Here is a 12694-nt window from a genome sequence, read left to right as displayed (position 1 = left end):
GGGTTTTCAGCCATTCAGAAGGCGCGGCTGGGCTGGGCGGGGCCGGCGGCTGCTATAAAAGCCGCGGCCCGGAGCGGGGGGGAGCAGTTGGAGAACAGAGTTAGAGGGGAGTCCGCCCCTTGCCCCCCCCCTCCGGGGGAAGGACAGCCGCCGCCCGCCCGGGGAGAAGGGACAGCAGTCGGCCGGCACCTTGGGCAACAAGGGCTCGCCGGTGGGCGGGGCTATGACCTCACCCGCGCGCTGAGGAGGTTGAACAGCCGATCAGGAGCCACGTGACCCCGGCGCTGGCGGCGGCCTTTTAACACAGTGGGCGGGGCCCCGAGGCGTTGCGGGCTGCGATTGAGGAGCGCAGCTGTCAATCTACGAGTCGCAGCCAATAGACTAAACGGACTCAGTGAGGGACTTTAAGCGCGGGCTGCGTGGCCACAGTGCGCATGCTCGGTGCTGCTCGCAGTTCCCGGATGAGGCTCCGGTTTGAGGAAGGAGATAAAATGGCGGCGGGACTGAGGAGCGGCGGATGGTGCGGTGAGTGTGGATCAGAGAATCTCCGACATTTACAGCAAAGGGGGGCGGGGGAAGGGAGCGGGGGGGGCCGATTGCGCGCGCAGCAGGAGCTGAGACGCGGCGTCTATCTCTGGCTCGGCCGGCGGGCCTGGTTGCCAGGGTAACCGTGACGCTGACCAAGCCCCGCCCCCCGGCCGAGCCAGAGAGACGCAGCGTCTCAGCTGCTCCTGCTGCGCGTGCCCCCCCACGAGGGTCGCGGCCCCCCCCCCCCAGGTGAAAACCGCCGATTGCGGCTGTGCGAGAGGGCCGGGGGGGGGGGGGGGGGGGGCCGGTTGCCAGGGTGACGCTTGACGCTCAGCAAGCCCCGCCCCCCGGCCGAGCCAGAGAGAGACGCCGCGTCTCAGCTCCTGCTGCACGCGCACCCTAGCGGCGCTGGGCTGAGGCTCAGCCCTCCAGCCTTCGAGTGGGGCCGGGAGGTGCCTAGCTCGGGCGTGGGTGCGGAGGAGACGCCGAGGCTTCTAGGCCTACCTGGAAAAACGGGGAAAGGTAGGAAAATTTATGAGATTAGATAAGTTAATTACTTTCTAAATCATTTTTTTTTAAAACAATATGTGTTTCAAAAGCAACGTTTTTTTTTAAGACGCAGAAAGCGGGAAAAAGAAAGGAAAAGTTTGGAATCAAGATGGCGGCGACTCACCTCGGTTCAGAACGATAAGGCCCGCCCACACATGCACCGATTGACCCGGCCGCACGCGGCAGCAAGCCGCCGTACGATTGGTCGACCTCAAGGTCACTCTGTCGCTAATGAGCGGATAATGAGATGCTAATGAGCGGAACGTTGAAGGTTTTTGGGATACCGCGGGCGCGATTTTAGCCCAGCCGAAACGTAAATACGCTTAAAACCGTCTCGGAAGCGTAAGCTTTCTTTGGAGGTAACGCGCGCGTAGGTACGCCCTGTAACTTTCGAGCGCATAGCCCGACAGACGCACAGGCGATGACAGACAGAGTGACAGAATGACAGACAGACAGATGTACCGATTTATATATATAGATATAGAACGATAGATATATATATATATAATATATATATTAATCAAGAAAAGCAGTGGTCCTAGTACCGACCCCTGGGGAACACCACTGTATACCTTCGTCCAGTCTGAAAAACAACCGTTCACCACTACTCTCTGTTTCCTGTCACTTTGCCAATTTCGTATCCATGCTGCCACTGTCCCTATTATTCCATGGGCATCAACTTTGCTGGTAAGCCTAGTATGTGGCTCTTTGTCGAACGCCTTTTGGAAATCCATGTACACCACGTTAACCGCATTGCCCTCATCAACCCCCTCTGTTACCTCCTCAAAAAACTCAATCAGAATCAGAGCGGCCTGGCGGACGTGCGGCCAGGGCTCCGGCACCAGGAAACCCATGGTGCAGCGCCTCCCCCATCCGAGCCGCCGCTTCCCAGTTTCTTCAGCCGGTTCCACCAAGTCCGACTCGGGACAAATGACAGGAGCCAGGCTCCCAGAATGGCCCGGGGAGCATACGCACTCTCAGCGGGGAAATCAGCGCGTTGGATAGAGCGGTTTCTGGGGGACGGGGGATTGTGGGTGCTGCAGCCGCCATTAGTCAGTAGCTGTGGGGAAGAGTTTTATTGCAGGCTGACGGAAGGTAGGCCCCTGGCCGCCTGTGTCGGTCTTTTTGTTGCTTCAGTTTGAGCTGGAGTGGAGATGGAGGAGAAGCTGCTGGGTTTAACCCCCAGTACTTCTGAGCCCAGGAGGACCCAACAATTTCCAATGTGAGACTGTCAAGGGAGGTGGATTCTGGTGGAGATTAGGTTGTTAAACAGACACTGTCCCTACAATGTAAAAGAGTATTGTTTTAGGAACAAGTATTTCTGTAGAGGCTTTTAATCCAGTTTACATATACAGATTTGTTTTAATTCATTCTTGGGATGTGGGCGTCGCTCGCAAGACCAGAATATGTTGCCAATCCCCATCTTCCCATTGAGAAGGTGATGGTGGGCCGCCGCCTTGAACCGCTGTAGTCCGTGAGGTGAAGGTACTCCCACAATGCTGTTGTGTAAGGAGTTCCAGGATTTTCACCCAGTGATGATGTAGCAATGGCAATATATGTCCAAGTCAGGATGGTGTGTGACTTGGAGAACTTGGAGGTGATGGTGCTCCCATGCACCTTCTGCCTTTGTCCTTCTAGGTGCTGGAGGTTGCGGGTTTTGGAGGTTCTGTCAATGTTCTGGTCGAGTTGCAGATGTATAAAGTCCGTCTCCTTCGCCCCCTCCCACTCTCACCTCTCTCTCTCTCTCCTCCCATAGAGGCCAGAGGCCCAGACCAGGTGGCAGATTCCCTTCACTGAGGGACATTAGTGAACCAGTGGGATTTTATGGCAATCCGGCAGCTTTCATGGTCACTTTTTTCTAGTGCCGGCCCCGCAAATGACCAGATTCATTGAGCTGAATTTCACAACCTGCCTCTTTAATGGGTTCTCTCTCACGCTCCCTGTTTTAAATTCATTTTACAGGGTATTAGAAGGGGAGGATTTGCAGACGGGAAACTCAAACCACACATCACGTCAAGAGCTGACAGAGTCACTCGATTCATCAGGAACTGAATATCATCGGCCTTTGAATATGGAAGGAAGAAGCACTGTTCACAGCGGGGAGAAACCGTACACGTGTTCTGTGTGTGGACGAGGCTTCAGCCAATCATCTGGCCTATCGAGGCACAAGCACAGTCACACTGGGGAGAGGCCGTTCACCTGCTCTGAGTGTGGGAAGGGATTCACTAATTCACCCAACCCGCTGACAGACCAGCAAGTTCACACTGGAGAGAGGACGTTCACCTGCTCTGACTGTGGGAAGGGATTCACTCAGTCATCTGACCTTCAGACACATCAGCGAGTTCACACTAGGGAGAGGCCGTTCACCTGCTCCGAGTGTGGGAAGGGATTCACTCAGTCATCCCACCTGCTGACACACCAGCGAGTTCACACTGGGGAGAGGCCGTTCACATGCTCCGAGTGTGGGAAGGGATTCACTAATTCATCCAACCTGGTGACACACCAGCGAGTTCACACTGGGGAGAGACCTTTTAAATGCCTGGATTGTGGGAAGTGCTTTAAAGGTTCCGGGGAACTGAAACGCCATCAACGTGTTCACACTGGGGAGAGACCGTTCAGGTGCTCGCACTGCGGGACTGGGTTTAAGCAGTCATCTCAGCTCACTATACACCAGCGCACTCACACTGGGGAGAGACCGTTCAGGTGCTCTCAATGTGGGACTGGGTTCAGGCGATCATCTGAGCTCATTATACACCAGCGCACTCACACTGGGGAGAGACCATTCAGGTGCTCTCACTGTGGGACTGGGTTTAGTCGATCATTTGAGCTCACTGTGCACCAGCGCACTCACACTGGGGAGAGACCGTTCAGGTGCTCTCACTGTGGGACTGGGTTCAGTCGATCAACTGAGCTCACTGTGCACCAGCGCACTCACACTGGGGAGAGGCCGTTCACCTGCTCCGTGTGTGGGAAGGGATTCACTCGTTCATCCACCCTGCTGAGACACCGGCGAGTTCACACTGGGGAGAGGCCATTCACCTGTTCTGAGTGTGGGAAGGGATTCACTGAGTCATCCCACCTGCTGAGACACCAGCGAGTTCACACTGGGGAGAGACCGTTCACCTGCTCCGTGTGTGGGAAGGGATTCACTCAGTCATCTACCCTGCTGACACACCAGCGAGTTCACAAGTGACTGCAGGGGGTGGATTCTGTTGCTGCTGTTAATCACATCCAGGACTGAACCATGTTCATTCTGACAGGTGGAGATTGTTTCTGCTGATAAACTCCAGCCCAGTTCCTGGAGTTATTAATATTCTGGATAGATGTCAAATAAACCAGCTTTGTTGTTAATACATTATTGTAGATTTTCTTTCCCACCTGAGTGTTTAGCATCACCTAGCTGGAGCTCAGAAAGGACTATCTGGGGGAGGAGCGTATAGTGGGAACAGAACTCCAGCCTGGACACAGTCCTTCAGGGCCACACTTTCTTGCCTCTCTTCACTGACGACAAAGTTGCCGTGCGGGTTAATCTCGAGGCATGTGAGAAACGTGTCCCAGCCGCTCTCTGCCATGGTTCAGAGCTCCTAGACATGGAACAGAAGGCTCCTTTAGGAATGTACCCCAGTGCTTTTTTTTTTTTAATGGCCTTATTAACCTGTGTTGCTACTTTTTAGTGATTTGTGTATCTGTATCCCTGGATCCCTCTGCTCCTCCAGCCCATTTAGACTCGGGGAAATTCAGTGGCGCCCCCTTTGGGTCGCTAACGTCACCGGGGCTAATTTTAGCCCCCTGAAAAAGTTAGCGCCCATGCGCATTAAATTCAGTGGTAGCGCCCCAAGCAGGAGGCGGGGTGCTATTGGAAGCGCTCCCCTCCCTTTTGGGGAGCTACCAGTGAATTTCCTGGAACTTCGTGTAACAGCGCCATGCCCGTCGGCACATAGCACCGTGTCATAGCAGACCTCCCTCCCTGATTAACGGGGAGGAGCCTAGGACTGCGCACACCGTGGCCCTGCTGTACCACCGGGGAGCAGGGTGTCGGATCAAGAGGAACGCCGGGCTGAGCGATCGCGGCTGGCACCCCAAAGAAGAGAGGGGAAGGGGGCAGGTGCTGGCAGTCGGCCAAAATAAAAAGTTGCCGCCCAACACCTGCCCTTTAAGTGGCGCCGCCACGGCTGCAGGAATGACCCCTGACCCTGTCAGACATATCGTCCGGCTATAGGTCAGGGATCGCAACCCAAGGTTGCAGCCGGGGTGCTGAGCATGGCGATGACGTCATTGCCAGCGGTGCAGTGCCACGGGGCGCTACCATCTACTGCCACCGCTAACCTCCCGCTGAATATCACAGGAGGCACAAAGCAACCAAATTTCACCCCCTTGTCCAAGTAGTGTGTGGCCTCCTTATTCTTCCCACCAAAACACACCACCTCACACTGATCTACAGTGAAATTCATTAACACACCACCTCACGCTGATATATAGTGAAATTCATTAACACACGACCTCACACTGATCTATAGTGAAATTCATTTGCCAATTACACGCCCATTCTGAAATTTAATAATATCTTCTTGCATTTTGTCTTCCTCAGGATTAACTCTACCTCCCAATTTGCTGTCATCGACAAATTTTGAAATTGTTCTGATTCCCGAGTCCAAATCGTTTATGTAAATGGTGAACAAAACTGGTCCCAGCACCGATCCCTGTGGAACACCACTTCCCACCTTTTGCCAGTCTGAGTAGCTACTTTTAACCCCTACTCTCTGTTTTCTGTTTTGTGACCAGCTTGCTATCCATAAACGGTGTGTAAGATTGACACGATGACCCAGGTCAGGCTGTGTGGAGTGAAGGGCCAGGCAGCAGAATGGATGGAAAGCTGGCTACAAAACAGGAATCAGTGGGTTGGAGTTAAGGGAAGTTTGTTGTGATCTTTCCATCCATTCTGCCTGGCCCTTGACTCCACACGGCCTGACCGTGGTCATCTTGTAGACCGTACATACTGCAGACACAGTGCACCAGTGGTGGAGGGGGTGGATATTGAGTCCTGTGGCAGGGGCACTGATGAAGTGGATTTCTCTGTCCGTGAGTTTTGAGGCATCGCTAGTGGAGTTTTTCACCTCTTTCCACCTTTTAAAAAAAACCTTGCTGCCAGTTTATTAAAGCCATTAACAGCCGCTCAGGTGGGACACATCAATAAATGAGGCCTTGTAAGTTTCCCGTAGAATGACAGGCCTGAACCGAGTTAGAAAACATTTAGCAATTAAACCAGACTGGCTGGGGCCTGAAGTGCGCATTAGTAACGGACAATTGGTGGCCAGCGTACTTCACACCAGGGCTGAGGACCCGGGGACTCGGGTTTCTGTGTCATTTATTGATTAATTTAGTTTATTGCCCAATCTCAATCAGACTGGTGGGTCATCTTGCTGTCTGACGGAGGCGAGGGTCCCCAGTGGAGGGCTCTCTCTGCGGGAGTCCTTCCCAGCACCATTGGGGATCTGGGGTGGAGACTGTTGCAGGGAGCTGTCGTGTGCAACAGTTTTTAAGCTCCTTTCTGGACTCCAAGGCCAGATGTGGTTTCTGTGGCCTAGAGGAGTCCACGGGCCGTGTATATATTCAGTGTGAGAGGTTGCAGCCCCTGTGTAGTTACCTGAAGGGGCTGCTCCTCAACTCTTGGTTACACTTTAGTCCCACGCTCCTAATCTTTGGCCGCCCGGTGCGGAGGGGGGTGGGTAAGTGGGAGGATCTTCTCCTGACCTGCTCTTGGGCCTGGCGAAAACAGCAATTTGTCGGCCCAGGATGGGCGGGACCCATGGGGGGCGGGGTCACTCTGACTGCCTGCCTCTCTCCCATGGTCTTGTCCCTGCCCGGGTGGCCCTGGAGAGGGAGCAGGCGGTGTCCACCGGTTCACTTGATACCTTCCTCGACCGGTGGACACGGAAGGCATCAAGAGTCGATAATCGATTCTCACAATCACATTGTGATTTAATTATTAATTGTGTGTGTGTCAAATACATTTCTTCTATTTTGATACAAAAGTTCTACTAGACATGTTAAACTACTAGTTATTTAATCAGGGCTGCAGCTGCTGAAAGGTTGACTGTACTGGGGTTTGTGGCTGAGCTGGCAGACGTGTTGTTCTGAAGTCTGATGTCTCGCACCTGAAGAGTCTGTTTATGTCGTGTTGTAATGACCATTTTCTGTTGCCTGGTGTCAGAAATAGAAATCAAAGGAAGATGATGCCCCACTCTGTTAATCAACTCTTTGACACATTTCCATTTCTTAATTTACAAAGATCACAACTCCATTCGTGAACAATGGATTGCCAGTCTGCCACTTTTTAGTGAGGCTTGAAAGGATTCGCTGTGAAGCTACACCTGCCCATCTGTCTGTGTGTCACTGTGTTTGGATTGTGTTAGACAACAGTCCTAATATCTCACCTACATCCATTACAATGTTTGAAATGTTAGATTGTACTTGGAAGAAGTTGAGTTTGAATCTAACAATTCTGAAATTAGGAGCTTTTAATGATTTCTGTTTTTCACATAACTATATAGTGATGTGATCAGTAAAAGCAATTTAAAAGATGCTGCTATTTACTGAACACAACTGAATAATTCTACAAGGATGCTATCGCAGTCTTCCTCAGTATTAACTACATCCCCAATTTAGGGTCATCAGCAAATTTTGAAATTGTACTTCTGATTACCAAGTCCAAATCATTCATGTAAATGGTGAACAACAGTGGTCCCAGCACCAATCCCCGTGGAACACCACTTCCCACCTTCCGCCCGTCTGAGTATATACCTTTAACTCATCCCGTCACTATGATGTGCTATCAATTACTCATAAAAGACGGAGAGTTAGGAGAGTAACTAAAAGGCTTTTATTAACAAAGAACAGAGCATGTATTAACAAAGAACAGAGCATGCCTCTCGTGGTTGACTGGTTTCCAAGAAGGCAGGGGGCTGCAGAGCAGTCACCTTTATACCTGGGCATGTGGGTGGAGCCAGGGGCGGAGCCAGCTGAGGCATGCATAGATACTACAGTGTGCAACAACAACAACAACGGTGAACAACAATAACAGTGGTTTACCACATTCACCCCTTGTTTAAAATTGAGTCCGGCGGGGTGAAGTGTACTAAAGGTTCGTGTAAGTACGTCTATCAGGTGGCCTTGTATGCCGTCCTGATCATCGTGGTGGCGGCGGTGATGGTGCAGCATCCAACGTTGAATCTGGCGTCTCATTGAGTGGTTGGGTGGTCAATGACGGGTCCTGGGGCTGCGGCATGCCGTCTACAGGGGTTGGGTTGTGGGTCGTGGTGGATGGCAATGGTAGTGTTTCAGGGGCACCCGAAGGTGCGAGGTCTCGTTTGGAGACTGTGTCCTCCCGCCCGTCCAGGTATGCCACGTAAGCATACTGGGGGTTGGCGTGGAGGAGGCTCACCCTCTCGACCAGGGGGTCCGTTTTATGGGACCTCACGTGCTTCCGCAGTAGGACGGGTCCTGGAGACATCAGCCATGTCGGTAGCGAGGTCCCCGATGTGGACTTCCTGGGGAAAGTGAACATTTTTTCATGGGGGGTGGCATTGGTGGCCGTACAAAGCAGTGACCGAATGGAGTGGAGCGCCGCAGGGAGGACCTCCTTCCAGTGAGAGGTCGGAATGCCCTTAGATTTTAAGTTTAAGAGGACGGCCTTCCAAACCGTCGCGTTCTCTCTTTCCACCTGGCCGTTCCCCCCGGGGGTTGTAGCTGGTGGTTCTGCTTGTAGCAATACCTCTCGTGAGCAGGTACTGATGGAGTTCATCGCTCATAAAGGATGAGCCCCGGTCGCTATGGATATAGCTAGGTGATATACCTATCAATTCGTCCAATAAAAAGCGACGAGTTAGGAACGTAACTAAAGGTTTTTATTGACTAAATAACAGAGCCCACCCTCGTGGGTGATCGGGTCCAACAAGGAGGAATACCAGCCAGTCGACTACCTTTATACCTGGGCAGGTAGGTGGAGCCATGGGCGGAGTCGGAGGTGGTCAGCCCAGGTATAACAGCGCGACAAGAGGCGACCTCGTATCGTGATACAACAGTGATAACGGTGATAACAATACAACAGTGATAACTATAGTGTAACGATAAAAGTGGTTTACCACATTCACCCCTTGTTTAGATTTGAGTCCGGCGGGGTGAAGTGTACTACCAGTTCTGGTATGTCAGTCTGTCCGGAGGCCTCGTAAGCCTCTCCGATCGTCGCAGCGGCGGTGCTGCATTATCCGGTGTTAGTGCTGGTGTCTGCGTGGTCGGCGAAGGCTCGTGGGGTTCCGGCATGCCGTCTACCTGGGCTGGAATTGGGGGGGTGGTGGGGGGGGGTAAAGGTGGTGTCTCCGGAGTGCCCGAGGGTGCGAGGTCTCGTAAGGAGACAGTGTCCTCCCGCCCGTCTGGGTAAGCCACGTAGGCGTACTGGGGGTTGGCGTGCAGGAGGTTCACCCTTTCGACCAGGGGGTCTGTTTTATGGGCCCTCACGTGCTTTCGCAGCAAGACGGGCCCCGGAGAGGTCAGCCAGGTTGGTAGAGTGGTTCCCGTAGTCGACATCCTGGGGAAAACAAACATTCGTTCATGGGGGGTGGCGTTAACGGCAGTGCAAAGTAGTGACCGGATGGGGTGCAGCGCTGTCGGGAGGACTTCCTGCCAGCGGGAGGTTGGGAGGCCCTTAGACTTTAAGGCTAAGAGGACGGCCTTCCATACCGTCGCGTTCTCTCTTTCCACCTGGCCGTTCCCTTGGGGGTTGTAGCTGGTGGTCCTACTTGCTGCAATACCTCTCGCTAGTAGGAACTGACGGAGTTCCTCGCTCATGAAAGAGGAGCCCCGGTCACTATGTATATAGTTTGGGAACCCGAACAAGGCGAAGAGGTCGTTCAGGCATTTAATGACCGTGGTACTGGTCATGTCTGGGCAGGGGAAGGCAAAGGGGAAACGGGAGTACTCATCAACAATGTTGAGGAAGTACACATTACGGTCAGAGGACGGGAGGGGCCCCTTAAAGTCGATGCTCAGGCGCTCGAAGGGGCGGGTGGCCTTGATCAGGCTTGCTCTGTCCGGCCTAAAGAAGTGCGGTTTGCACTCGGCGCAGGTCTGGCAGTTCCTGGTTATGGTCCTGACCTCCTCGATGGAGTAGGGCAGGTTGCGGGCCTTAATGAAGTGGTAAAGTCTGGTGACCCCGGGGTGGCAGAGGTCGTTGTGGAGGGTCTGAAGTCTATCACTTTGCGCGCTGGCGCATGTAATTCGTGACAGAGCATCGGGGGGTTCGTTCAGCTTACCTGGCCGGTACAAGATATCATAATCGTAGGTGGAGAGCTCGATTCTCCACCTCAAGATCTTGTCATTCTTGATTTTGCCCCTCAGCTTGTTATTAAGCATAAAAGCGACCGAACGTTGGTCGGTAAGGAGGGTAAATCGTTTGCCTGCCAGGTAGTGCCTCCAGCGTCGTACCGCCTCCACAATCGCCTGGGCCTCCTTCTCGACCGACGAGTGTCGGATCTCAGGGCCCTGTAGGGTCCTTGAGAAGAAGGCCACCGGTCTCCCCTCCTGGTTAAGGGTGGCGGCTAGGGCGAAGTCGGATGCATCGCTCTCGACTTGGAAGGGGATGGACTCATCCACTGCGTGCATAGTGGCCTTGGCAATGTCTCCCTTAATGAGGGAGAAGGCTGCGCACGCTTCCTCCGTAAGGGGGAAGGATGTGGACTTCATGAGGGGTCTGGCTTTGTCCGCATAATTGGGCACCCATTGGGCATAGTAGGCGAAGAGCCCCAGGGTTTTCTTAAGTGCCTTAGGGCAGTGGGGGAGGGGTAGCTCCATGAGGGGGCGCATTCTTTCGGGGTCGGGGCCGATGAGTCCGTTCTCTACTACACAGCCAAGGATGGCAAGGCGCGAGGTGTTAAACACACATTTCTCCTTATTGTAGGTGAGGTTCAGCCGTTGGGCTGTACGGAGGAATTTCTCCAGATTCACGTCGTGGTCCTGCCGGTCGCGGCCGCAGATGGTGACGTTATCTAGGTAGGGGAATGTGGCCTGCAGTCCGTTCTGGTCAACCATCCGGTCCATCTCCCTTTGGAAGACCGAGACCCCGTTGGTGACACCGAAGGGGACCCTAAGGAAGTGGTATAGGCGCCCATTCGCCTCGAAGGCGGTGTACTGGCGGTCCTCGGGGTGGATAGGGAGTTGGTGGTAGGCCGACTTAAGGTCGATGGTCGAGAATACGCGGTATTGTGCAATCTGATTGACCATGTCAGATATGCGGGGAAGGGGGTATGCGTCCAGCTGGGTGTATCTGTTTATGGTCTGGCTGTAGTCGATGACCAGGCGATTTTTATCGCCGGTCTTAACGACCACGACCTGGGCACGCCAGGGGCTGTTGCTCCCCTCGATGATGCCCTCCTTCAGGAGACGCTGCACCTCAGAGCAAATGAAAGCTCTGTCCCCAGCGCTGTACTGCCTGCTCTTGGTAGCGACGGGTTTGCAGTCGGGGGTGAGGTTAGCGAACAGGGAAGGTGGCGGCACCTTGAGGGTGGATAGGCTGCAGGTGTTACGCGGTGGGCGGTTTAACCTTCGCTGGTTGTCGACTGTGAGTGGGGGGAGGGGTCCACCGTATGCTAGGGTTACACTTTGGAGGTGGGATTGGAAGTCCAGCCCTAGTAGGACGGCAGCGCAGAGCTGGGGGAGGACGAGGAGTTTAAAGTTTTTATACTCTGTACCCTTAACCGACAAGGTCACAGCACAGTAGCCGCTAATGTCCGTGGCGTGGGACATCGATGCCATCGAGATTCGGTTGCGCGTTGGCAGGACAGGGAGGGAGTAGTGGCTCACCGTGTCTGGGTGGATGAAGCTCTCCGTGCTTCCGCTGTCGAACAGGCAGGTCGTGGCGTGGCCATTTACTTTGATGTCCATCATCGACTTGGACAGGTGGTGTGGGCGGGCTTGATCCAGAGTGACGGAGGCTAGCGTGTAGGTAAGCGAGTCGTTGTCGTCTGCGGGTGAGGCGGTCGTCGGGTCCGGGGGCCCGGTGGCAGTCGGGCGTGGTGGGTAAAATGGCGTCTCCCACGAGGTAGGACAAAATGGCGGAGAAGATGGCTGCCCCCATAACTCACATGAGGCACTATTGGGGTCGGTTGCCTTGATCAAAGATGGCCGCCCCCATGACTCACGTGTGGGGATACTGGCCTCAGTTGCCGTGAAAGAAGATGGCCGCCCCCACAGTTCGCATGAGGCACTGCTGGCCTCTGAAGATCCGCTCCTGCAGGCCTTAGAGAAATGGCCTTTCTTCCTGCAGGTTGTGCAGGTAGAGTTCCTGGCTGGGCAGCGCGACCTCGGGTGCTTCTCCTGGCCGCAAAAGAAGCAGCCGGCGGCCCGATCGCGGGTGCCCGATGTCGGAGCCGGTACCGGGGGTGGCGGGCCCGGTCGGGTCCGGGACGCCGACGCTGAGGTAGGTCCCGGGGGCGGCGCTGCGGAGGGTATTGCGGTAGGGGTCGGGCCCGAGTCCCAGGGTCGCGAGCAGTACCTGGAAAACGCCTCCTGGTCCTGATGGGCCACCTCCAGGGAGAGAGCGAGGGCTTCAGCTTTGTCCAGGTCG

The 12694-nt window shown here is 54.3% G+C and overlaps 1 protein-coding gene across 1 annotated transcript in view; it reads left to right on the top strand.

Annotated features, from left to right (window-relative positions):
* The first annotated feature begins 28 nt into the window (after positions 1–28).
* The window catches only part of LOC147091988 (uncharacterized), a 72871-nt gene continuing 60205 nt past the window's right edge, over positions 29–12694 (top strand). Inside the window, exons 1-2 of the mRNA XM_085976981.1 lie at positions 29–525; positions 3040–4230. Of these exons, the coding sequence (XP_085833107.1) occupies positions 518–525; positions 3040–4230 (1199 nt within the window). The 5' untranslated portion in view covers positions 29–517. The remainder of the gene's footprint in view (positions 526–3039; positions 4231–12694) is intronic.

Source organism: Somniosus microcephalus, unplaced genomic scaffold (assembly GCF_052327205.1).
Source record: "Somniosus microcephalus isolate GS21.2 unplaced genomic scaffold, FLI_Smic_1.0 unresolved_chr3, whole genome shotgun sequence".
NCBI lineage: Eukaryota > Metazoa > Chordata > Chondrichthyes > Squaliformes > Somniosidae > Somniosus > Somniosus microcephalus.
The sequence above is the reverse complement of the archived record's forward strand: the minus strand, read 5'-3'. Positions and strand labels throughout refer to the sequence as shown.